General features: G+C 39.6%; 2 protein-coding genes and 1 long non-coding RNA gene across 4 annotated transcripts; 1 reads left to right on the forward strand and 2 right to left on the reverse strand.

Annotated features, from left to right (window-relative positions):
• Positions 1-818: 818 nt before the first annotated feature.
• On the reverse strand, positions 819-3,521 carry LOC148978732 (uncharacterized). Its single transcript, XM_089132304.1, has one exon. The coding sequence runs from the start codon at positions 2,997-2,999 to the stop codon at positions 1,335-1,337; it is 1,665 nt and encodes a 554-aa protein (XP_088988430.1). The 5' UTR covers positions 3,000-3,521; the 3' UTR covers positions 819-1,334.
• A 340-nt stretch (positions 3,522-3,861) lies between these two features.
• tmem154 (transmembrane protein 154) lies at positions 3,862-26,985 on the forward strand. 2 transcript variants are annotated; one of them, XM_089132305.1, is made up of 9 exons: positions 3,863-4,056; positions 15,834-15,890; positions 16,136-16,174; positions 17,328-17,348; positions 17,446-17,631; positions 18,047-18,098; positions 19,569-19,642; positions 20,835-20,883; positions 25,864-26,985. In XM_089132305.1, the coding sequence occupies exons 1-8, from the start codon at positions 4,002-4,004 to the stop codon at positions 20,867-20,869; spliced, it is 519 nt and encodes a 172-aa protein (XP_088988431.1). In that variant the 5' UTR covers positions 3,863-4,001; the 3' UTR covers positions 20,870-20,883; positions 25,864-26,985. The 2 variants fall into 2 exon arrangements, with proteins under 2 accessions (XP_088988432.1, XP_088988431.1); XM_089132306.1 differs by lacking the exon at positions 17,328-17,348 and having other exon boundaries at positions 3,862-4,056.
• LOC148978733 (uncharacterized) lies at positions 6,439-15,451 on the reverse strand. The gene is made up of 6 exons (XR_016168882.1): positions 15,231-15,451; positions 8,569-8,729; positions 8,306-8,411; positions 7,490-7,577; positions 6,906-7,020; positions 6,439-6,681 (listed from the first exon to the last, which is right to left on the reverse strand). It is a non-coding gene; the product is annotated as an uncharacterized LOC148978733 (long non-coding RNA).
• Positions 26,986-27,944: the final 959 nt, after the last annotated feature.

Here is a 27,944-nt window from a genome sequence, read left to right on the forward strand (position 1 = left end):
ATTTAAGTTCTCTCTTAATAATTTAACGACTGGGTTGCTATGACTTGGTTGCCATGTTTGTCTCATGCATCATTGCGAATTTGCGACATCAGGTTGTATGATTTTGAGTGTAAGTTCAGTGGAAAAGTCAAAGGTCCCATTATATTTTGCTTCTATATGTTTGCAAGGTTTTCCAGGAGGCTGACCAGAGCTACCCTTATATGATACTGCCCATCTTCGTCAAGTATTTAATTGTTTTTATATATATATATATATACTTTTTTTATTATTAGCCTACTGAATATTTATGAATTATGAAGAGGCTAATATTCATGACTCAGTCATTGGCTAGAAAGTTACTAAGAACATTTGCCTCACCAAATACATATTTGGCAAGTATCTGAAACTAAAAAATGTCAGTAAAACAGACAAATGTTAGCCAAGAAGTCAAATTGAATGTTAAGCTGTTTTTTTTTTTTTTTTTTTTATAATGTAAATGGTGTGTATTCTTTTTGCAGTATTTGTAACCCTGCTACCCCCCACCAAATGATGGCTTGATCCCCCTGAATGAAATCAAAACAATGTTGTGGCAGTAGAGGCCTTTGTTTCACCTGTTTTACTTGAAATGGGTATCGCAACAGAAGGGGCTTCCGCCCTGCCACCTGCCACACCCTGTTTAGGGATTAGAAAGGTAGATAACTTATTTTAGCATTTTGTAATAATAATCCATTTCTTGTCATGTTTGACATCTAAATGCTCATTTTTAAAAAAAAAATTATATATATATATATATATATATATGTTATGAAGTGGGAGGATAGACGAACCCAAAAGCAGACTGATTGCTCAACACAGAATTTATTCAAGACAAAAGGGGAAAACAAAGCCCACGAGGGGGCAAAACAAGACTGGGTAACAAACACTAGACTTAAACTGAGGTCAAGACAGGAACAATACTAAAACACGAACAGACTCTGGATTAACAGTTAACTCAAGGGATTACTCACTGCAAACTTCACAAAACAACAAACAGATCTCACAGCAGGTTTCACAGCATGTTTCAAACAATGAACCGACCCAGGACAGCAAACACAAGGGGATTATAAAGGGGAACACTAATGACCAGGACAGGTGAAACTGACTAGACAATAATCACAAGACTAGGATAACAAGGGGGCGGGGTAAGTTAACGAGACAACACAAGCACATGGCCCAAACAGGCCATGCGCTTGCACACAAAACATGATTCTGTCATGATCCTGCCTCACGACTAGAGAAAATCAAAGACAAGAAGGCAGAATCATGACAGAACCCCCACCTTAAGGAGCGGCTTCCAGACGCTCCTCAAGGGGACATTAAACACGGGACATGACAGACTGTGACAAAGACACAAACCAACAGTACATAGCAAAAACTAACAAAGGCATACAAAAATACACAACGACAGGATTGGGGTGAAACATCAAAAACAACATACAAGGCAGAGGAGGTGGAGGAAACACAGAGTCTTTGAGCGACTTTCCAGGGTGGGTGGGCGGGACAGGGGTCCTGGGACCACAGGGAGTGGACTTAGGATGAGAGGACCGAGCGGGCTTGGGAGGAGTGGTGTGGGACAAGGGAAAAACAGTCCGGGGTTGAGCCATGACAGGGGAGACAGGGGAAACAAACGGAAGTCCAGGGACCGTGGGGACAGGGACAAATGGGGAAACAGTCCGGGACCGGGGTTGAGCGCAGACAGGACTGACCGGGGAAACACACGAGGTCTTGGGAACAGTGGAAGTCACAACAGGGATAGCAACTGGGGGTACAGCGAACGATGGACACGAAGCTGGACTCATGACGGGGGGTGTGGTAGGAGATCGCAGAGGGAAAACTGGGACAGAGCTCACCGAAGGTGACTCTGATCCGACGATCAACCTCTCCAACTTGGGAGTGGTGTTCTCCGCTGCAGGTTCAGGGACAGCGCCTACAGACATAGGTTCAGGGACAGCACTTACAGACACAGGTTCAGGAACAGCGCTTACAGACACAGGTTCAGGGACAGCGCTTACAGACACAGGTTCAGGGACAGCGCTTACAGCAGCGGGTTCAGGGACAGGGCTTACAGACACAGGTTCAGGGACAGCGCTTACAGACACAGTGGGCTCGGGACAAGACAGGACAGGCACTTCGAGGATCTTGATCAGACTGGACAAATAGTCAGACAGGGTCTTGGCAGCCAGAGAGATGGGCATCTCCTGACGAGCAGAAACCGACTGCAGAATCTCTCTTGCGGCTAGATCGGCCGCAACTCTCTCCGCAGCGGGCTCTGGGACGGCGCCTGCTGGAGCGGGCTCTGGGACGGCGCCTGCTGGAGCGGGCTCTGGGACGGCGCCTGCTGGAGCGGGCTCTGGGAGAGACAGAGACAGAGGACCAGAGGCTCCCTTCTTCCTCTTCTTCTTCCTGGGTCGTGGAGCAGAGGACATAGCCAGGCTTGTGACCGGTTGGGGAAGCACGACAGGACGTGTGGTCTCAGTTGAAGAGGACTCCGAAGTAGACTCCCACGACAGCCGTCTCTCTCGCTTGCCACGGAGACTTGCGGGTGCAGCTGATGCGTCGGGAGCCGAAGTGGAGTGAGCCTGGTTCCCCTGCGTAACCACGGCTAAAATGTGACCCTCCGGGATCACTGGCAGCCTGGCAGGTGGTGACAAGCTTGTGGGTGTCTGTGACTCTCTCCGGGATAAGCTATCCACCACAGCTTGAAATGGGCGACGAGTGAGCTCCTCCCGTTCAGTCAACGGAGGTGGAGAGTTGAGACCGGCGATGAAATAGCGAGAAACCAGGACCTCAGGCAGAAAGAATCTCCTTTCTTCAACGACTTGAGCATACTTCTGCAGGGACAACTCACCCTGGGGAGGAAATGGAAGTCTTCCAGCTCTACTATCTGCGATGGCCGACTGCCACCATAATTCTTGGTCAGCCGGTTGTGGTCTATTGGGGAAAGACAAACAGTCTGCTGGGTTCTTCTTTGGTCGGTTCATTCTGTTATGAAGTGGGAGGATAGACGAACCCAAAAGCAGACTGATTGCTCAACACAGAATTTATTCAAGACAAAAGGGGAAAACAAAGCCCACGAGGGGGCAAAACAAGACTGGGTAACAAACACTAGACTTAAACTGAGGTCAAGACAGGAACAATACTAAAACACGAACAGACTCTGGATTAACAGTTAACTCAAGGGATTACTCACTGCAAACTTCACAAAACAACAAACAGATCTCACAGCAGGTTTCACAGCATGTTTCAAACAATGAACCGACCCAGGACAGCAAACACAAGGGGATTATAAAGGGGAACACTAATGACCAGGACAGGTGAAACTGACTAGACAATAATCACAAGACTAGGATAACAAGGGGGCGGGGTAAGTTAACGAGACAACACAAGCACATGGCCCAAACAGGCCATGCGCTTGCACACAAAACATGATTCTGTCATGATCCTGCCTCACGACTAGAGAAAATCAAAGACAAGAAGGCAGAATCATGACATATATATATATATATATTCATACTGTGCAATGTCACAGTTCTTTTTGTAATTCCATTTTAATTGATAAGAAAGTATACATGTTTTGACAAAGACAGCTGTAGCAGTGTAGACAAACTCTTTACATTCTCTTCCTACTTCAGTCTGTTTAAAGTCTTTTGAGTTTAAAGCTGCTTCTGTTTACTCAGCTCTTTTGGCACTTCTCTATTTTCACTGGTTTTTGGTTAGGTCACATACCATATATGCAGGAATGTGTTTTCACAGCTAACTGAGGAACAGCCCGGCTTGTGGTAACAAGCTCACTATTTGATTGCATCACATCCGAAGGAGAGAACGAGAGGGTGGTGTTTTTTTTTTTTGTAGCTAGGTGAATCAGGTCTGAAAGAGGAAGCAGGATGTCATGAAGGCGTGTTAGACACCAGTGACCATGCAATGAGTCTGTGTCTCTGTCTAACAATATTGTGGGCCAGTGCTTTCACCGAGGACTCTGGGAAATGAATCTGATACTATTCCTGCTTTTGGCATTGACAGCTTGCCGGACTGGACTTGGTAGGTACTCACGGATCTTTTTTTCTTTCTTTCTGTAGAATCCTATCTCTCTCTCTCTCTCTCTCTCTTTCCATTTTTCCATTTTAGATTCATTCATCTAGTAACTCTCCGCTGTCCTGTCTCCTCTCTTCGTCAGGGTCCTTAGAAATCATTTTACACTGTAATTTGCCCCTAGGAAACACAACACTTGTGGAGTCATGTGGACATTAAGAGTACATTCAAATGACCTGTCGTATCTTTCGACCACAATGGACAATGATAAAGTTGAGGACAGGATGGTTACAGTACCTTATAAATAGTTCTTTGACTCATTTTGTTGCTCTTGGTTTCAGGCAAAACAAAAAACAGCTTGTCTCTGTTGAGTACAAAGATAATGTTGAATTAGGTCAAATGTATCTTTCTTGTGGTTTTATGGTATTAATTTCCTTGCAACTGATTATTGGTTTTTTTCTTTTTACCTCAAAATTTTCTGTTTTTGACACACAAAAAAACAATTGTTGTAATTCAGATTTAAGTTGATAACTACAGTGACACTATGGGCCAGTTGTTCAAAGGTAAGCTGATCGGATTTTGGTTATCAGATTGGATCAAATCTTGAAAATGGGTTGTTCAAAAGGGAAAGAAGGAATCTGAAATCAGATTAGATCAGGGAATCCAATCCAAGTTTTAATCTGGATCAAACCTTCAGTTTGTGTTGTTCAAAACTTGTCAGTGGGATTTGGATAACTTTGATCCCAAAAAAACAGGATTATCCTGATCCCAACAGGGGGTAGGTGGAGTTCAAGGTGGATTTCAGGAAGAAAATGTAGTAAAACTTTAAAATTGGTGAAATAATAGGCCTACATTTGTATAATTTAGTGTATATACTTTTATTTATATTTTGCACTTGATTTGTGTAACTGTTGTAACAGTGATAACGTAGACATAGGCTAACAATTAAGCTATTCAGTATAGTAAAGTAAAAATAAAATAAAAATGATCTTGTCCCCATTTTTGCCTCAAAATAAGAAACACTTACAGTGACCCCATGTTGGCTCTTCTACCTGTTCTTTACATAGCTGGTAGCCCACATTGTGATGTTGTCCCATTTAGAGCACTGGTAATCCGGATTTGGTAATCTTGAAAACTGTGAATCTGGATCAGGGTGATCCAGTCCAATGTTGCTTTGAAAAACCGGCATAAAAGTAAGACGGATTACCTGATCCTGGATAGGAAAAATTGGGATTTCCAAATCCAGATCATTTTGATCCAGATTAAATGTTTTGAACAACTGGCCCTATGTGTTAACTTTATTCAATCCAATATCTTAAGTCTCTACACTCTAGGCTAATTTTCTAACATATTTTATTCATTTTATACACATATGCATATATGTATATATATATATATATATATATATATTATAATTATATATAATGCTAATCCATGTTCTTTCATTAAACATAAGTTAATGTATAATGAACAAACATGAATTAAGAATGTACACAGTAAATTTGTCAGAGTAAAATTTACTCAAATTGAAGAAAATTTTACTCTATTCCAGATAACATTTGGTCCCTCTCTGAAAAGAGTAAAAGTTACTCTTTTGATAGAGCAGTTTTTCCAGAGTTAATTATACTCAATTTAGTGATACAATTTTACTCTTTCCTACGATATTTAACTCTATTTAGTGTTTTTTAAAATCAACTCTGATGCTATTTTACTCAGTTTAGAGCTACAAGAAAATTACTCTGCTACTTTTTAACTCTGTTCAGGGGAACTTTAAATTTACTCTGCCACAATTTACTTTCCCCTTCTGAGTTGTTTATTACCAATTATGAGTAAACTATAAAGAGTAAATTATTTTTCTGAATTGCACCATTCATGTTTTACCCTCAAAAAGTCGTAAAAATATAAATGAAAAACTTGCTTTGTCTGAAAAAAAAAAATCAACAACTTTATACTCATATCTCAATTTTATTTTTCAAGCACCTGTTTAAACAATGTTGCACTTACACTCAATTCACTTGTGATCAAAAAAATAAAATAAAAATTAACAATAATAATAAAATAATCGAAAATTGTGATAAAATTGTGTCTTCCCCCAAAGTTTCTTTATTACATAGTTTCAACAGATTGTTACTGTACTAAGCAGAAAAGAATAGCACAAGAACAACAATTTGGATGGTAGGTGATCTATAAGAACCTGTCTGAGAAATAAGCAAGTTCAAGGTCACACAGTAACACAACATATGAAGAGTTGAGATGCAAAAGCCTCTAAGTGCCATTTGAAATTTTCTCCTAGAATGATCATTTTTATCAATCTTGTATATTTAAGTTCAGTAATTTCACTTAAATGACAATCAATAGGTAATCTTCATTGCCATTTAAGTTAAATTACTGAACTTAAATATACAGGCTTGATAAAAATGATCATTCTAGAAGAAAATTTCAAATGGCACTTAGAGGCTTTTGCATCTGAACTCTTCATATGAACTAGTGTCATTTTATCTGCTTCATCAGTTGCTTCACCTTGATGAATTTCACAAGAATCACGCTTTTCTCGCTGAGATCTTTCCCGGCCTTAACTTGAGGGTGGCAAAAGGTGAACCAGCATCAGAATCGATGACATGTCGCTGTCCCAACCTGAAGACAAGGAAAACAAAATAAACACATTTGTTTTAGTTTTTTAGGTAGAAGGGGATGAACATACTCAGTTGAACTAGTTTTACGTAGACTTAACTTCACTTGGATGATGTGTCAGTATAAATACTTTAACCACTCCAGTACTTTAGTTTATACTGCACACAGAATAAGTATTATAGGGATAGTTCACTTTGAAATTAATTTTTTTAAATGGTTTAGCTTACCTCAAGGGCATCCAAGATGTAGGTGTCTTTGTTTCCACAGTATTTTCAATTTTGACATTTTTCAGTCAAACCGTTCTTGTCTGTCAGTCATATAATGGAGGTCTATGGTCACCACCTCAAAGAGCATGCACAGAGAAGTCCAAATTAAACATGATTGAATGACTCGTAAATGTAAGTACACATTGATGGCCTAAGACACGAAACGAGCGGTTTGTTTGAGAAAACGAACAGTGTTTATATCGTTTTTACAGATATTGAAATGAGGTCAAAGAGTTAAACTTTATATACTAAATCTCAACCATTCAACCATAGTTTTGTTATTCAGAGACCAATATGAAAGCCATTTCAAACTGTAAATTTGTTAACTCCTCTACTAGGTCTTTGAGAGAAGATCAGGGTAGAAATGTTAGAGAAACATGTGATTTTCATTCTGACAGTTTACCCATTGCAAGTCTGTGTTGCATATGAATCAAGCATGTCTAATGGGTAAAGTAAAGAGTAAACTCTATAGATCTGAATAAAGCTATGCTGTCATAAATGCATAACTTCCAATTAAATAATTTAAGTTATAGCACAATAGTTACCTTCAGCATTTTGGATAACGTCTTGGAGCTCACTAGTCTGTTTGAGGCCTCGCGGCTTTGAAGGGATCCCTGTCAGTAGTTGGCCCACCTGAAAGTATTTAAGACAATATGAAAACAAAATATTTTGTTCCTTTTCTTTCAAAAGCACAACACATTTATACCAGAACTAGATGACAGGAAAAAACATAGAAAACATACAGTATCCCAGAGTGGGATAATCCCAGAGTGAGAGTATCCCAGACTTTTAAATTTGCCCAACATGTAGGGATGGGCAACGATTAATCGCATCCAAAATAAAATTATATAATATACTGTATGTGTGTGTAGTGTGTATAATTAATTTGTATATATAAATATACACACATGCATGTATATATTTAAGAAATATTTGCATGTATATACTTTATGTATATTTACACATAATTAATATTATATATAAATATTTGATATATTAATAACACATTCTTCTTAAATATACACATACATGCGTGGGTATTTATATTTATAAATTAATTATACACACTACACACACATATATTATGTAAACACAATCTTTTATTTTGGATGCGATTAATCGCGAATTCGCGATTAATTGTTGCCCATCCCTGAGAACAGCAATTATATTTTGAAAAGATACTATGTTACTCTCGACCTTATTTACATTATGACTTAATGACTGACCAATCTGGAACAAAATAATACTTCAAAGACAGATGCGTAAAATAACCAAGTTGTATGGTCAATAAAAAAGTTACAAAAGTTTATTAATCATTCCGTTCAAGCTAATAAAAGCAGACTAAACATCAAATCTCACACCTGTTTGTGGTTGCCGTTTCATCCGTCCCTCTGATGCTTCTTTCTGCAGGGTTTTTATTCTCCATGCCAGATATCCACTTCCATCTTCTGGATTGTAATAATGCTCCTATGACCAGAACAAACACAGACCTAGTAGTTATACATTACACAATTAAAGAAATAAATACCATATGAATAATAATGTAGATAATCTTTACTCTGCAGTATACAGAGTATATCATCCTCCTGTAAATCAAAAATATTGAGAGGCAACAGCTACGTACATAACCAAGCTTGCTCCTGGGTGACCCATTCTGCCAAGTATGGGAATAGGGAGATGATTTTCTTTGCATATTCTTGAAATGTAAAAGGTGTTGGAGAAAAAATATATTTCCTGGTGTCTTTGAACTTCACTCTCAGTCTCACAACGTTGTTGGTTTGCATTCTGGAGGGACCAAAAAGACAGTTAAGGCGTTAACACTCACAGTCAGATGAAGCCCTGATTATATCAAAAGCTTACAATGACTTTAGTCATTCATTACAAGGAAGTTATCGTGCTTTTAACTTTAGAATACTGTTCCAAATAATAAGTAGTTCCCTATGAACTATTTGGTAATACTTGAGTCATAATCAGTGGGTTACCAACATTACAAAATTTTATACATTATGCATTATTCACGTTAATTATGAACCTGCAAGCAGTAGTAGTTATTATTTATTAGTAATCCTATGGGAGGAATGAAAAAGTTACTGATTAGCTAATAGTGAACTACCACATTCTGAGCGCTATTACTCACTATTTATTAATCAGAATTCGTTAGTTAATATTTTCTACTAGAGCATTAATAATACATTAATCATTTGTTCATGCGTTAATAATGCATTAATCATTTGTTCATGTGTAAGTTATTCATCATGAACAAATATTTAACGCATTGTTAACACTCAAAATGGCCTCCATCATTAAGGCTAACGTTAACTTAACTCTTTACAGAGTCAAGTACATGTGGCGCACAACTCGAGCCGCTCATCGTCACAGTAATGTAACGTTAATGTACGTATAACTTACTGGACACATCAATATGCAGCTAGCTAGTTTATAGTGTCAATTAAAGTTTATGTAAGCTATAACTTGTAAATAGCCTCCATCATTCCAATTAAGGCTAACGTTAACTTAACTCTTAATAGAGTCACGTACATGTGCCGCACAACTCGAGCCGCTTACTGGACAGTGGACACATATAATTATGCAGCTAGCTAGTTTCACTAGTGTTAACGTTTACTTAAGCTATAACGAATCGGTTACCTAACGTAACCTCGGTTCTCTCTAGATGAGGGAACGAGTATTGCGTAAGCTAGCTTACGCTACGGAAAGATTCATCTTTGCTGAGAAGTTGAAGCCAAAAAATTATTCCATAATTTTGTAATCATTGTCAACGCAGCCTCTTCTGAGGCAGACCATGAGCGGGCTAGCTAGCGGCTCATTGGTTCGCTCAGAGAGAATGCACGAACCTATGGGAGAGCGGCGCTGAGTCCGCGGCCAATGAGCGGACGGCGCTCGCTTACTGCGTCACAGCCCGCCAAAAGGGGCGTGGCTACAGTGTATAAAGGTCGCTCTCCCAGCTCGTTCGTTGATTCTGTAGCATGAAGCGAAACGCTATTGGCGCAAGCACGGCCGGGAACGCAATACTCGTTCCCTCATCTAGAGAGAACCGAGGTTACGTTAGGTAACCGATTCGTTCTCTTACGAGAGGTTCTCTCGTATTGCGTAAGCTAGCTTACGCTACGGGAACACCTGGTCAACGCCGTGCGCGCTAAGTAACCACTAAGCATCCCAGGGGAACACCGGGGGAATCTATAAGTGGATGAAGATAATACGGCGGCCAGCATAGCGGCCGTTACTATCTAGTGCAAAAACGCCCAAGGCGGCCGGCGAAGGCGGGCCGTGATGTGTGGGCTAATGCATAAGCACATAGGGGAACACAAGGGGTGAGCCGGTGTGATGGAACTCCCGATAGTGCGGCTTCTATAGGAGGGCTGTGAGTACTAGACCGCCAGAATTTTCGCCTGTAAGGCTGGAACTTCCAAGTTGTAAAATCTGACAAAGGTGGAGGGGGAGGCCCATCCCGCAGCCACACAAATGTCGTGAATGGAAATCCCGCAGGACCATGCCCACGATGAGGCCATGCCTCTGGTGGAATGAGCCCTGATGCCCAGAGGGCAAGGCAGGTCTTTAGCGGCATAAGCAGAGGCAATCGCGTCTACTATCCACCTGGATAGGGTCTGTTTCGAGGCGGCTAGTCCCTTGGTGCGGCCACCGAACGACACAAACAGCTGCTCCGAGCGTCTGAACGCGGCAACGCGTGTAGTGTACACTCTGATAGCCCGAACCGGGCAGAGGCGGTCAGCGTCACGTTCGCTATCGGATGCAGGCAGCGCCGATAGAGAGATGACTTGCGCCCTGAAAGGGGTACCAATCGCTTTTGGAACATAACCGTGTCTAGGCTTTAGAATGACTATGGAGTCACTCGGTCCAAACTCTAGGCACGCGGCGCTTGAAGACAGCGCGTGAATGTCCCCCACACGTTTTACTGAGGCGAGAGCCGTCAGAAGAACGGTTTTTAACGAGAGGTATTTTAGCTCCACGGACTCAAGTGGTTCAAACGGTGGGGCTTTCAGAGCTTCTAGAACTATAGAAAGATCCCAGACCGGCACCGTAGGGGGTGAGGGGGGTTCATCCTTCTGGCTCCCCTGAGGAAGCGGATGATTAGCTCGTCTTTGCCCAGAGACTGGGCGCGCCGGGGTTCAGCGAACGCCGCGACGGCTGCCACGTAAACCTTAAGAGTGGATGGGGACCTGCCCTTATCCAGCATCTCCTGAAGGAACACAAGCAAAGACGAAACCTCGCACGTCCGTGGGTCCAAATTCTTGTCGGTGCACCATTTAGAGAACACAGACCATTTTGCAGCATAGAGCTTTCTGGTAGAATCCGCTCTGGCGTGTTTGATCGTGTTCAAAACCCCTTCTGGCAGTTCGACGCGTAGTCGTTGGTCACCCATGCATGAAGCGCCCAGCGCTGTGGATGGGGATGCCAGATCGAGCCGCGGGCTTGAGTGAGGATATCTGCTCTGATTGGAATGGGCCACGGGGCTGTCTGTGACAGCCGCGTTAGCTCCGGGAACCAAATCTGATTCTCCCAGCGCGGGGCTATAAGGAGCACCGAGTGGCGTGAGTCCCTGATTCTCTGAATGACCTGCGGTAGCAGAGAAATCGGGGGAAAAGCATAGAGCGGGCGGCGGGGCCAATCCTGGGCTAGCGCGTCCTCGCTCTTTGAAAAGAATATTGGGCAGCGAGCGTTCTCTTCTGACGCGAAAAGATCTATCTCCGCTCTGCCGAATAGGCGCCACAGTGTTTGGACTGTTTGAGTGTGCAGGGACCATTCTCCGGGGGAGACCAGGTTCCTGGACAGCCTGTCTGGACCGTCGTTCAGATGGCCCGGCACGTGCGTCGCTCTGAGCGATAGCAGGTGACTCTGGGACCACAATAGGATGCGGCGTGTCAGATGAAAGAGATTCTTGGATCTGACGCCGCCCTGACGGTTGATGTATGATACCACGGCCATATTGTCGGAGCGAATCAGGACGTGGTGACCGTTTATGCGCGGGAGGAAGCACAGCAGCGCGTTCTCGACCGCGATCATTTCCAGACAGTTTATGTGTAAGGAACTCTCGTGGCTCGACCACTGGCCGGCGGCCGGTGAGCCCTCGCAAACCGCTCCCCAACCCGAGTTGGATGCGTCTGTCGAGATGACTTTCCGGCGAGAGAATGTTCCCATGGTAACGCCCCTCTGAAACCACTCGCTTGCTGCCCATGGCTGCAGTGCAGTGATACAAGTCTGAGTAATCCTGATCATCTGGCGGCCCGTCGTCCACTCGCGGTGGGATACGCGGCTCTTTAACCAGAATTGAAGGGGGCGCATGTGCAGAAGACCCAGCTGTAGCACAGCGGAGGCTGAAGCCATATGACCCAGCATCCTCTGAAGCGATTTCAGGGATGTAAGGGTACCCATCTGAAACGAGGCGGCTAGGCGCTGAACACGGCGCGCGCGCTGTGTGGATAAGCGAGCCGTCATCGTGATAGAGTTCAAATCTATTCCGAGGAACGAAATAGTTTGACTGGGCTGGAGAGAGCTCTTTGTCCAGTTGACAGAGAGTCCCAGCGCTTCCAGATGGTTGAGGAGAACTGTGCGGTGCGACAGTAGCTCCGTCTGGGAATCTGCTAGAATCAGCCAGTCGTCCAGATAATTCAGTATGCGCAGCCCCTGACTTCGCAGGGGAGCGAGCGCTGTATCCATGCACTTCGTGAACGTACGGGGTGCTAAGGATAGGCCGAACGGGAGAACGGCATACTGGTAAACTTGGCCCTCGAAGGCGAAACGTAGGAATGGCCTGTGATGAGGGTTTATCTGGATCTGAAAATAGGCGTCTTTCAGGTCTAGAGAGATGAACCAGTCCCCCTGGCGGACGTGCGCGAGGAGTTTCCTGACTGTGAGCATTTTGAACGGTCTCTTCATGAGCGCTTTGTTCAAAGCCCTGAGATCTAAGATCGGCCTGAGGCCGCCGTCTTTCTTGGGGACCAGAAAGTAACGGCCGTAAAACCCCGACTCGATCATAGATGGCGGGACTCTCTCTATAGCGCCCTTCTGCAGTAGCTTGGCTATTTCTAAGCGAAGCGTGTTCATAGCAGCCGGGCTGACAGTGGATTCGAGCCGCACGCGCGAGCGTGGCGGGCGGCGACGAAACTGTAATCGATAACCATTCTTTATTATGCTTAAAACCCACGGGGAGATGCCGGGGATGGATTCCCACGCTTTGTAGCATACGGCTAGTGGTTGAATGGCGATTTCGCCCTGATTGCTGCACATTGCGGGCTGGACACTGGGTGTGGGCTCGCTTATAATGTGGAAGGCAACGGGACTTACACTCAGAGAGGAGTTTAAGGGCCTTGAGACAGAGCGGGCAGAGGGGGGACACGCGCACGGGCTCGTGGGCGTGCTTATGTTCTCTGCTGCTGGAGCGGAAAGTGCACGCTCCGTGAGAATGGGCTCTGCGAGAGACCCTGGGCATAGAATGCTTGTGTGTGTACGTGAGCACATGGTTGTGGGCACATTTTTTACACTTGAGGCTTTTATGCTCTTTTTGTGAACTCTCTGGGTAGCCGTGAAAACGGCTTTTAGTCGCTCGCAAGCGGGCAGGGAAACCGGCTTGTTTGTGGCGGTAAACACTACTGTAGTCAGCGGTGAGACGGGGACTAACAGAGGGCGAAGCTTTGACGGTGGTCCGGCCGCAGCGGGAGAACGCCGTCTTTTTCTCAGCTGTGCTAGGCAGACTTCTGTTGATCAGGCTTCAGCGTGATCTTGGGTCGAGGCCCCCGGGGAGGAGGCTGTCTGCGGCGGCTGTCTGAGCGAGAGCGAGGGCGGCCGCCCTGTCTACGCTGGGGCTGCTGAGCTTGCTGAGGCGGGCGCTGCTGTGTGGTTCTGGCAGGCGGCTCGTGAGAACGGCCCGTCGAAGAACTCGAGCGGCGGGGCAGGAACAAGTTCATGGCCTGAGTCGCTTTTTGAACCTCGGAGAAGCGGTCAACGATGCCCGTGACGGCGGATCCGAAGAGCCCGGTAGGGGAAATGGGCGCGTTGAGGAACGCGGCTCGTTCTGACTCTCCCATGTCGGTAAGCGTGAGCCATAAGTGTCTCTCGGCGACACAGAGGGCGGCCATGCATCTCCCAAGAGCTTGTGCGGCGGCTTTAGTGGCGCGAAGGGAAAGATCCGTAGCGCTTCTCAGATCCGAAAGGACGGGCGGTTGTCTCCCGCTGCTCGCCATTTCACACAAGATGTCGCTCTGGAGCACCTGGAGGACAGACATCGAATGCAGCGCTGAAGCGGCCTGACCGGCGGCAGAATAGGCGCGGGCATGAAAGTTAGAGGTCGCTCTGCACGCTTTTGAGGGAAGCGTATGAGCAGACCGCCATCTAGCAGAGGGCGGGCAGAGATGAGCGGCGACCGAGTCCTCGACGGGTGGCATGGCAGTATAACCCTTCTCGGCAGCTCCGTCCACTGAGCGCAGCGAAGCGGACACATCAGAGCGATTACGGGCCGAGAGAGGAGCATTCCAGGACTTCGTGAGCTCGCTGTGAAGCTCCGGCAGGAAGGGTGCAGCCCGGCTGCAGGCGGGGGCCGGACGCCGGTGCAGGAACTTTCCATCCATGCGGTTCGGTGGTTGCTCAGGGGGAGGAGACCACTCGAGACCCAGGCGGCTAACGGCCTGAGAAAGGAGGCGCGTTAGTTCCTCCTCGATGCCGGCGCGGGTCCCCGCAGACTCTCTCGTCGATGAGCCAATCGACGACCAATCCTCGCTGTCCGAAGCGTGCAGCGAACAAGAGTCCTTCTAGCCCGCTCATGGTCTGCCTCAGAAGAGACTGCGTTGACAATGATTACAAAATTATGGAATAATTTTTTGGCTTCAACTTCTCAGCAAAGATGAATCTTTCCGTAGCGTAAGCTAGCTTACGCAATACGAGAGAACCTCTCGTAAGAGAACTTATGTCATCTAACGTTGTTTGCGTTTGGGGTGATTACAAAAATAAGTTAATTTATCCCATTAGTTCAATCTTGAGCCCAGTTTAAAATGTGATCCTTATGTGTTCGCCTTCCCAGTTAACTAACATAGGCTTAGCATTTTGGCTGTACAACTACATTTAACAAACAAGTGATTAACGTTAACGTTAGTGATTTTCTTGTCGAGCACTACCTTAACGGTCACGTTAAACTTTACATCAAGTTAACATGAGAAAGCTATCTCTGTAATGTTCAAAAACCGCGGAATTGATCTGAGCTCAAAACAGAGGCGATTTTTATGAAAATGGGTACTAAAACTTTGGAATTCTACTTACTTTTAAATCCAGCAGTAGCACAACGATCTCTTCCAAATCCAAATGCAGACCGCGATCGCGATGGCCGTGTAGAACAGTAATGGCTGACAAACGAAACTTAGGGAGCAGAAGATTTTGGGGAGGAGTCACAGTTACTCTAGAATTTTGCTCCCACTCTATGGACACATTTTACTCTGTTCACTCAAAATAGATAAAAAACAACTCTTTTTGAGGAAAAAAATAATTACTCTGGAAAAACTACTCTGCTATTTTTCCTGTGTAGCCATATATGCACATGTTTTATATGTTTTAAATTAACATTATATGCAATATAAATATTCCTGTACCCGCCCGTTAAAGTTTACATTTGCTATTAGCAGAAACTTAAAGGCTGTTTAAAAATAAATAAATAAATACAAATTAAAAGACAAAAAAAAATGGATGAATTCCATGAGGAAGGACAAGGAATGTTTCTAATCTCTCTCGGGTAAATTCAGAGAATGATGCTCTGATCTTTCTTCTGAACTGCAGCGAGTCTGAACTAATCCTCATTTTAAAAATCAAATGAAGGTTATACAGTCAGTTCTTAAATGTGTAAAGTAATTTAATTTAATGTCGTTACAGTTCAGTGTGAAGACGACAAAGATAAGACTGGGGTAGATATTGGCCAAGAAGAGGAACGTGAGTATCTACTTTAGAACACCTACATTTGTATTTTATTTTAATGCGATGTGTTGCAGACTGAATGAGTCACATTCCCAGCTCATTCGTAGACATCTACTGTTCTTTCTTGTGGTCACTGCCATGTAACTAATGCCTGCCACAGTTGTCTAGAATGGGTTTATCCATCTAAAGAAAAAGTGTTGTGGGATGAGCACTCGCATCCTCTCATAAATTAATCTGATCTGTTTATATACATTTAACAGTAGCAGCTACCGACACTTCAGAAGGTAAAGATGACCCAGGTAAGAATTGGTGGTAATTACATTTGACGCATCATAAAGTGATTTTTTTTTTATGTTCAAAAAACCCATTTATATATATTTTTTTAAGAGATGAATAATTTTACTCAGCAAGGATGCATTAAATTGATGGAAAAGACAGCAAAGACATGTTACAAAAGATTTTGATAAAGATAAGATTAGATTGATAAGATTTAAATAAATGCCCTTATTTTGAACTTGTGTAGGAAAAAAAAAATGTGTTTCCACAAAACAAAAGAGGCAGCACAACTGTTTTCAACATGTATAACAATTGGTAACATTTCTTGAGCAGCAAATCAACAGAATAAAATGATTTCTGAAGGATCAAGTGACTCTGAAGACTGCAGTAATGATGCTGAAAATTGAACTTTGCATCACAGTAATAATACATTACATTTTAAAACGTATTAAAATAGAAAGAAAAATGATATTTAAAATTGTAATAATATTTCACAATATTACTGTTTTTACTGTGCTTTTGATCAAATAAATGCAGCCTTGGTGAACACAAGAGACTTCTTTCAAAAATTCCCATTAATGTTAGATACAGTATAATGATAGAAACAGTATAATGATACAGTAGATACAGTATAATGTTAGAGACAGTATTACTAATGGGTATTTCTACCCATTATAGCAATGTTAGATACAGTATAATGATAGAAACAGTAAGAAAGAAACAGTTGCAGTTCAGATTTATCCGTAATGATCTTTTCACCATAAATATCATCCTAAAAGCATTTTTATGTAAACTCTGAAAGCCCAAAAAATGTGTTTAAATCAGACATTTCGTAAAAATGTTGTGAACCCTTTACGTTCCCCAGTTTGAAAACCTCTAAATTAACTGTAAAAATTGTAAACGTAATTTTACAGTGAAATACTGTTTCAACCATGTCTTTTCATTTTAAGCCTGCATTGTAATTTCAAAGTAAAGTACTAACAGTAAAAGCTGTTTATTGTACTTCAACTGTATCAATGCCGTTTTTACAGCTGTACTACGTAACAAAAATTAGGCCTATTGTGTATCATAGGCCATACAAGTAATTTTCATTTACAGAGATAAAATGATTACACTCTTTTAGATGTTTGTTTAGTTGTATTTTCATGATTACTTAATTTCTTTATGACTCTATAGGATCTGGAGATGAGAACCAGGGTACGCATTGCACTTTCCACATGCTTGACCTCCACTTTCAGGTTCAGGAAATCATCTTTTATTTAAATCGTATGCAATTGCATGTACTTGGTTTTAGGCTTCACAACAAACAGTAACCCTAATAATATTGAGGAACCAGAGATGACTACTAAGTCCGCGACAGACACAGATGATCTCAACTCGGTCATCATGATCATCATACCTCTGGTTCTCACACTCGTCATCATCGCTGTGATCGTATGTGTAGTCATGATCTGCCGCAGGGGGAGAATACAAGATGCTGGTATGTCAGGATGCATAACAGACTCAAACAAATAACCAGCTAAATGCATCAGTTAGGGGGTGTTTACATGTGTTTGCATATTTTGGCTATCTGAAAGACACAAATATTTACTCTTACTTGGAATCATCCAATGGTAGATGAAACTGGATGGTAATGATAACGGGTGCTGCGGATTCTGCGGATTCAACACTTTTTTATATACTCATTCAACACTTATTAAATAATTTCAAATTGAATTACATTTTTGCAACATAGTTTTTGCCATCCCTTTAAGTCTAAAAAGTGTTTCTTCCCTTTCCCCTTTCATTTTTACCATTTTCTATCAGTTCCTTTGAAGGCAATTGAAACTGTCTTTATAAATGAATTACTGTGCAAAGTTTAACATCTTTGTCATCTTTTAAAAAAAAAAATGTAGACACAAAAGAAGATCCTTATTTGGATCACGAAGACCATGAAAAGGTGCCAATGTAAGTACACTTTCATCCAAAAATAATATTTATGTGTTTATTCACTCACCCTCATGCCGATCTTTGTTCATCTTCTAAAACAAATGAAGATATTTTTTTTTGATGAAATCCTAGCGCTTTCTCACCCCATAGACTGCTTTTATGATCCAAGTGAATCTGTTGCTAACCAGGGGTGCAAAACTGAGTGTTATCAGAAGAACCGTAAAAAAGTATTTTAAAACAAAAAATCTTTCAAAACTTAAAATAGATTTTTTTCTAGTTTTTGGATAAATATTAATTTAAGACCATGTACTCTTTATTTATTTTCAACAATTTAGCAATTACATTTTGACAACCTCAAATAAATAATAATTAACTTTTTCTGTCATATTTCCCTGCATGTTTATTTAGTGATTCATTTAGTTATCCCATTTTTTAGTATTCATCTGAAATGCATATTATAACCATGTGTAAAAAAATTGGAGTAGGATTTACTTGAAAAAACCTTGCTAAACTATCTCACTCATAAAATGCTAGTAAATTTACAAAGATTTGCCAAGTAAAAACCTAAACATATTTATCAGTAGCTTTAATTAAAAATCTTTAAGTTAAATTTACTTGGAATATGGAATTAAGTAAACTTTACAAAAAATAAGTAATTTTAACTCTGCTATTAAAAGGTTGGTTAATATCGATTTCCTTTGCCTTTGTATTACATTTCACTAAAACAATAATCTTGAATTTTATTAGTCATTTATAGTATGTGCTTTACTTAGATCATCCAAGTAATTTATATATACATCATGTCAGATGTTAAGCAACATGTGAATGCAAACACCTCAATACTTGGTAGACAATACACAATGGTGGTAACAAAAAGCAAAAAATTTACTCGAAATGTCACAAAATGGCAATTCACTAATACTGACAACAAAAATCAATGATAAAACAGTGTAAATACAGCTGGAAACCAGTGAAAAATTAGCCTCATTAATTATTCAAGGTCCAGTGCATGATTGGAACCCCAGTATCAGAAAAGTTGAGTTGATATTTACACTTTCATTTCTACTCGCTTGAATTAAGTACTGATATGGAATTTACTTCGTTTTTTAAATTCCTGCCTATACTAACTTTTTCAAGTAAATTACATTGGGTTTTTTCACTAGTATTTACTTTACCAAAAAAATTTTTTACCGTGTACTTTAAAAAAAAAAAGTTTCAACATTCACAGTGAACATCAACAGAATATTATAATATAGTAGTATAATATACACAAAACTGACACTAATACCCCTATTTAATGTCTTGTTCTTTGGCAAGTCAGCCTGTTCACATATATTCATAATGTGACAAAAATGATGTTCCACAAAAGCTGTTTATGGTTAGTTGGTTCCTCTTTAAAGATACAAATCTGCCCCAGCAGGCTAAATCAACTTCCTCCACACAGGCCACAAACGCTTGTGTTGTTCAACTTCTTTTCTTGATCACCAGGCCGATGTTTGAGGATGATATCCCATCAGTGATGGAGCTGGAAATGGAAGATCTAGAAAACTGGATATCAAAAGGTGACCACTAAAACTTCTTTTAGTAATGTCCTTTGACTCTGAGTCACGGCCCATATCTGGGCCTTGGCGAGATATTGCACATTTATAGTGAATAATCCAAACCACAAGTGCTGGAGATAATCACAATCTGGTGTTCTAATCTAAATAACATTCATGCTGGTTTCAAAATGAAGACTTTTACTGACACTCGATGACATTTATCAACATATTGATAAAATGGTGTGTTTTGTTTTTACATATGTATCATCTCAAAGTTGTTTTTGCTATAAAGAAAACAGCATTCTTACACTGAGTGTTTTACATTAAAGGGATAGTTCACCCAAAAATGAAAATTAAGTCATTAATTACTCACCCCCATGCTGTACCAACCCTGTAAGACCTTCGTTCGTCTTCGGAACACAAATGAAGATATTTTTGATTATATTTGAGTGGTAAATCACTACCACATAGGCACCCTAAGGGATTGAAACTTGACGGCCCAGAAAGTCATTGAAGAAAATGTTAAAAATCGAATAAGGTCGCTATTTTTGTTTGGGTTTTTTCGGACAAAAAGTATTCTCGTCGCTTGATAAACTTTTTGTTGAGCCACTGTAGTCACATGGAATATTTAAACATTTTCTTCAATGACTTTCTGGGCCGTCAAGTTTCAATCCCTTAGGGTGCCTATGTAGCAGTGATCCACCTCTCAAATTTAATCAAAAATATCTTCATTTGTGTTCTGAAGATGAACGAAAGTCTTACGGGGTTGGTTTAGCATGGAGGTGTGTAATTAATGACTTAATTTTAATTTTTGGGTGAACTAACCCTTCAATTTGAACTTACTTCAGTTTAAGTGAATTCTGTAAGTTTGTGCTTTGACCAGCAGGAGGAGCAATTGTATTAAAAACATTCAAATGTTCAAAGAAACTGCATGAAAGTTGCTCTAAAACTTACTCACATTAAAACAACCAATTTTTCCCCACCCGAACTTCAACATTAATGTTCAAAACATCCTACATACATACAGTATATACTGCATTTATAGGTTTAAAGTTGTTTGCACAATGCTGTTAATGCTGTTAAAATGTGTGAAGTGTTGTAGTTATGTAAAAGTATGATCTATTTATATGATAAGAAAAAATAAGAAGTGGAACATATTTTGTTGAATGCTTTTAACATAAAGAATCTGTGTTTTTTCATTGCTTGCTTGCAGATGGAGGCAAGAAAGTGGACACTGGCCAAATATAATGAATAGCTTTTCAGTGAGTACACTAGACTTATTATTCCCTCCTTTATGCAAGATGTAGTCCAAACCTGGGAAAGCTACACATTTTTTTTAGAACAAAGTCAGAGCATATTCACAGTAAAGTATTGGCTTGGACAGCTGTCTAGCGGTTAGTAACAAGAAAGCCATTGTACTAGCATGCAAATATTTAATTTTCAGGACAGATCTGTGACAGATGTTGTGCATTACTTGATTATTTACATTCACACATCATTTTTCACTGCTTTTCATCCTGAATGGATCAATTCCAAGTAATGAAGTAATGAAGAAGAGTCAAATTGTTGTAATAACATTTTTTTTAAAAAAAGTAGTGTATATGGAAAATGCACAGAGCAGCCATTGCGTTCATCAGTAACATGACACTTTGCTTTTTCTCTTGGGCGTTGTGGAGAGTTTTTTTTTTTCTTTTTCCAAAAAGACATTTGAAAAATAATAAGGGTCCACAGAAGTGTGCCTATTTTTATGTGTGAAACAGAGCAGTGGTGCAAGACAAAGCATGAAGAAATGTGTTTGCGTGTGTCACACCCTGTAATGTAATGTGTAAGGTATCATTTCCTGGATCTGTGAAATGACATAAGGTTACCTCTTACTTTACTTTCCAGTGGAATGCCCCCTCAGAGTCTATTCAAGAGCTACTGTACACAACAGCATTCCCTATGCAAACTTTTTACTGTTTATTAAGACTGCAAAATTTGGTGAAAATGGCATATTTCGATTATTTTGTCATAACATTAGCAGTTTGAAGTATAAACTTAGGATGCCGTGTTGATACCCAGGAAAGAAATCAAAAAGACACACAGATACAATGAATGTTTTGATCATGTTCTGCTGCCACAAGAAATGAAAGTAACTCTTAATGAAAGATAAGGTCTCATTTCTTTACATAGTTAAAGGATTAGTTCACTTTTGAAAAAAAACTTTTGCTGATAATTTACTCACCCCCATGTCATCCAAGATGTCCACGTCTTTCTTTCCTCAGTCGAAAAGAAATTTAGGTTTTTGATGAAAACATTCCAGGATTTTTCTCCATATAATGGACTTCAATGGGAACCGGATGGTTCAAGGTCCAAAAGACAGTTAATAACTGTTTCAGATGCAGCTTCAAATGTCTTTAAACGATATCAGACGATGAATAAGGGTCTTATCATGCGAAACGATCGCTTATTTCAAAGCTTATTCCAAAAATGTAACTTTTATAAGGACAAATGCTAGCCTTGCCATATTCTGTGAGGCGCGTTTGCAACGTCACGTATTACGTAATTACGTTCAAAAGGTCACGGGCGACGTAGCCGGAAGTACAGAATCAAAATCGTCCGACATCGTTGTTTTCCCTTTTAATTCCTTTTTTGTAAACGGCGTTTGAGTTAGTTTTCACGTTCAACCTATGCGTTCAACTTGTAAACACTCTGGCTCTGTCCTTCTGGCTACGTCGCCCGTGACCTTTTGAACGTAATTACGTACTACGTGACGTTGCAAACGCGCCTCACAGAATGGAGAAAGGCTAGCATTTGTCCTTAGAAAAGTTACATTTTTGGAATAAGCATTGAAATAACCGATCGTTTCGCATGATAAGACCCTTATTCATCGCCTGGTGTCGTTTAAAGACATTTGAAGCTGCACTGAAACTGTTATTAACATTATCTTTTGGACCTGAACCATCCGGTTCCCATTGAAGTCCATTACATGGAGAAAAATCCTGGAATGTTTTCATCAAAAACCTAAATTTCTTTTCGACTGAGGAAAGAAAGACATGGACATCTTGGATGACATGGGGGTGAGTAAATTATCAGCAAAATTTTTTTCAAAAGTGAACTAATCCTTTAATGCTTTAACTAGCATGAACTAACAATGAGCCACATCTTCTTACTTACCGCATTTAACCTAATGCTAATGTTAATATTAGTTGACATTTGTTAATATAAAGGCACATTTTAATGTTAGTTACCACTGCATTATAGGAGTAGTTCACTTTTGAAAAAAACCTTTGCTGATAATTTACTCACCCCCATGTCATCCAAGATGTCCATGTCTTTCTTTCTTCAGTCGAAAAGAAATTAAGGTTTTTGATGAAAACATTCCAGCATTTTTCTCTATATAATGGACTTCAATGGGAACCAAATGGTTCAAGGTCCAAAAAAACTTTCAAAGGGCTTTAAACCATTACAGACGATGAATAGGGGTCTTATCAAGTGAAACGATCGCTCATTTAATAAATAAATAACAAAGATTAAGTTTTATAAGCTCAAATGGTCGCCTTGCTCTGTTCTATGATGCGCGTTCGTGACTGTCCTGTTCGAACTCGTTCATCAAAATGAACTAATCTTTTTCTGAGTCAATTCGCTCGTTTCATTCATTGAATGAACCAAATGACTCGGAAAAAGATTTGTTCATTTTGGAATCGTTTAAAGCCCTTTGAACAGTTTGCAGTTTGCACTGAGAGTGTCTTTTGGACCTTGAACCATTTGGTTCCCATTGAAGTCCATTATATGGATAAAAATCCTGGAATGTTTTCATCAGAAACCTTAATTTGTTTTCGACTGAAGAAAGAAAGACATGGACATCTTGGATGACATGGGGGTGAGTAAATTATCAGCAAAAGTTTTTTCAAAAGTGACCTACTCCTTTAACTAATGTAAACAGATTGGACTTTGGATCTTAAAAAATTATTAGTAAATGTTCAGATTAACACTGTCTAAGATTAATCAATTCTGTCAAAGTATTGTTCATTGTAACTAATGTAAACTAATGTTAACAAATAAAACCTTATTGTAAATCATCAATAAATCAAACTTTATTTGTAAAGCACTTTAAAACAACTGAAGTGGACCAAAGTGCTGTACAGAAAAATAAATGAAATGCATACTTTATATAAAGCATATAATACAAATAAACAAATCAAGAGACATAAAACATTGGAAAAATAACCATAACCGTAAATTGTTTATGGATTTCTTTCAGTATATATATATATATATATATATATATGTATATGTATATATATATATATATATATATATATATATATAAGGTTATTTTTATGTTCCACTTTAAAGATTCTACTACTCTAGTGTTAGTAGACTGTCTGCTAAGTATGTCAACATATTCTACATATTCTACTAATCCGAACCCTAACACCTAACCTACCAGTCTATATATAACAGCTAGTCTACTAATACTTTAATGAAAGTTAGTTGACATTGTTAATTACCATTTAGCAAAATGCCTAAAGTGGACAATCAAAATTAAGTGTAACCAAAAGGTTTTTCAGTTCACATTTTTGGAACTCAATAAATTTGAAAATTATTATTATTATCAGCTATTAACCTAGTCTTAAGGTCACTAGGCCACAATGTCACATGATCCTTCAGAAATCATTCTAATATGATGTAATGCTCAAAAACATTTCTTATTATCAATGTTGAAAACAGCTGCTTAATATTTTTTTTATGGAAACCATGACACCTTTTTTTTCGGATTCATTGATGAATATAAGGTTAAAAAGAACAGCATTTATTTGATATAAATCACAATTAAATTATTTAATTAATTAATCAAAACCTAATAATAGTAGGCCTCTAAATTGTGGCATCAAGTTTGTGCATCCCTATACTTGAAATGAACACCCATTCACTGTAAAATAATGACATGATCAAAGTCATGACAACATATTTAACTTTCTTCAAGTGACGCCATTTTAAACTTAATTTTTTAAGTTATATAAGATTCAGCTCATTTTTTAAAGTCAGTTTAATGCAATATAAGTAAATGGCATACACAGCCAAGTTGATTGTACTTAAAACTTTAAGGTAGCAAGTTTTTTTTACAGTGTTGTTTTTTCTAAAACTTCTTCTAAACCACTTTTAGTGATACCATTGACTTGTCAAGTGACTAGATTGTCAAATAGTTTTGAAGTGGCAGTCTAACAGAATAATAAACAGCAGCATTGTCTGTTGACCTCCATGTAATCAGCGCAGGGGTGCGAACGGCACTTACACAAACACCCGACGACATTCACTTGCTTAATGCAGACACAAACACAGACTATGTCATTCTGTCAAGTTTGTTTTGATGAGGCTGCATATGAGGAACAGAATAGCTGTGACCGCTGACCCCCGGGTCGGTGCTGCCAGCATGGACATCTGGTAGTCATTACAGCAGGCATGCGTGGAAGCACGGCTCAGACCGGGCCAGAGATGAGGAGGGCCTCTTTTCCCCCCCTCTTGCGTACTCTCTGTCTCGCTCTCCCTGGGAACACCAGAGGGCCAGAGTCCACAAGCCAGGAATGTAAGCTTACGTCATGCAGACTGTGTTTTTCCCAGGATCGGATTGGTATCAAGCGCTATGGGGGAGCAAGCTACACAAAGGCTAGGTGATGTCAAGAATGACATATTAATGTTTATATAAACATAAACGGATAATATCTGAGGCCACCTCAGCACAGGAGTAAGGGCACAGCTGTTTACGCTGAATTGAGTTCAAAAGAAAACTGATCTGATCTTGAAACCGAAATTTTTATAGTCACCATGATATTTATTATTATAAATGATTTAACCGGGGACACTTTTTTTTTTTTTGCAATTCCTTTCATCAAAAAGACTGTCTTGCAGTGACATCACTTCCCTTCTCGGATGATGTGTTCACTGGTGCGAGGGCGGGACAACCTGTTCTGTAAATCCCATGACATCACAGGAATACAAACCAATCAACTCTCTATGGACAAAATCAAGTCCCATCCTTTTTTTTTTTTTTTTTTTGAGAATCTGTTTCACTCTGATATATCTCAAAATAAGGAAGAACAGACAATCTTCCATTTCATGCTGACTTCATTGTTGAAGACTGTACAATATACAAATGCACAAAAGTATATACATTTGTCCACAAATGTCTACAGCAACAGTCATTGTAGTTTGGTACATAGTTGTATTAATCTATTTTTTTCCCCTCAATTGTTTTACAGGTAGGCTACCTGCTTTGGACCTGATGCTGTTTTCAGCAGCGTCCTCAGGTGTCCTCATATCCAATGTTGCACAGTTGAGGGATACTTAGGTACAATTGGTTCCTTATAAGGGAAATGCTTTAAGATGTTTCATAACATATGCTGTGGGAAGAACATTGGTGTTTGGATGAGAAAAATCTAGTACGGTCAAAACGATTCATTGCGATTAATTGTATCTAAGTTTGTGTGTATATATATATATATATATATATACACACACACACATTTGAAGAGTTCAGATGCAAAAGCCTCTTAGTGCCATCTGAAATTTTCTTCTAGAATGATCATTTTTGTCAAGCTAGTAGATATATACTGTAAGTTCAATTATTTCACTTAAATTACAATTAATAGGTAGTTTTTATTGTCATTTAAGTGAAATTACTGAACTTAAATATACAACCTTGATAAAAAAATGATCATTCTAGAAGAAAATTTCAGATGGAACTTCATATGAACTCTTCATATGTGTGTGTTTATGCATAAACACACACACACACACACACACACACACACACACACACACACACACACACACACACACACACACACACACACACACACACACACACACACACACACACACACACACACACAGTATATATTTACAAACTTTCATGTTAAATATGATTAATCACAATTAATCAATTTGACAGCACTAAAAAAGGAAATGAACACAAATGGGTTTTTTCTGTCTGTTGCACTGAACGGGATACAACTGTTCTACTGAAAGTTGCATGATCCTCTGTGTAATTTTGATATTTTGATATTTTTTTGTCTCTACTTTTTGATGGAGTACAGCAGAATCATAAAAAATTTGTTTTGTTTGTATCGTAATGATTTTGACACAGAACTTCAAATATTTAGATGCATTTCACCATTCCATTTAAATTATAAAGATTTTATTCTTTTAACCTTTTGCAGATTTTTTTTACAATTGATGTATTTTTTTGTACATTATGTAGTATTGCAAGTGTATGTTTACAATTTGAATATTGCTATATAAATCACTAGTTCTTGAGAAAACACCAACACGTTTCCTATATGGGTTTTTTTTTAAATATATATTTATATATTAAAAAGGAACTTCTGTTATCGTTGGTCTTACTTGTTCATGTGTGTTGTTCTCATTACATGCACACCGTCGGTAAGATTTTTAATATTTTTGAGAGAATTCTCTTATGCTCACCATGGCTGCTTTTATCTGGTCAAAAATAAAGTAAAACCAGTAATAATGTGAAATAATACAATTTAAATAACTGTTTTCTATATCAATATATTTAAAAATGTAATTCATTTCTGTGATCTAAAAGCTGAATTTCCAGCAGTCAATAGTGTCACATGATCCTTCAGAAATCATTCTAATAAGATGATTTGCTGCTTAAATAACATTTCTTATTTTTATCACAGTTTAAAGCAGTTGTGTGGCTTAATATTTTTGTCCAAACCACGTTAATTTCTCCCCATGATTTTTGATCAATAAAAAGTTCAAAAAGAACAGCAGTTATTTAAAATAGATTTTTATTGATGTAACCTACCATAATACTGCATCTAAGTAAATAAATTGGTCATTTCAGTAGACTATAGGAAGGAATAGATTTAACACCTACCTAAATAAACGAATAATCTTATCTACACATATTTCATTCTGCACTAATTCAAGAAAGTGAACTTTGTTTTTGTCCTACATCTGAGTGCATTCTCTAATGCCAAAGGTCTGAAATACTATGGGATTATGAAAGAACATTATTTACCTTTGAGTGAAACGCAAGAGCAGTCCTGCTGTCATGCGGTCCAGCGGAACCACTGCACTTTCAGTGTAACAGTGGTGGAAAACAACACCAGATGGAACTCATTAGATTGTTCTTTCTCCAGTCTTGTCTGATCTGTTTGGATTTAAACCCCTGTTGATCAGGGCCATGCGTGCAGATACAGTGGTTTTGAATGTGCTGACCTGTATTCATGTATTAATGATTACACACAGATTGCTTTGTTATAACCGAGCTAAAACAGTTTATTTGTTGTGCTTTTTTTTACTTTTGAGC

This window comes from Pimephales promelas, chromosome 6, assembly GCF_988280905.1.
Source record: "Pimephales promelas chromosome 6, fPimPro1.hap1.1, whole genome shotgun sequence".
Taxonomy (NCBI): domain Eukaryota; kingdom Metazoa; phylum Chordata; class Actinopteri; order Cypriniformes; family Leuciscidae; genus Pimephales; species Pimephales promelas.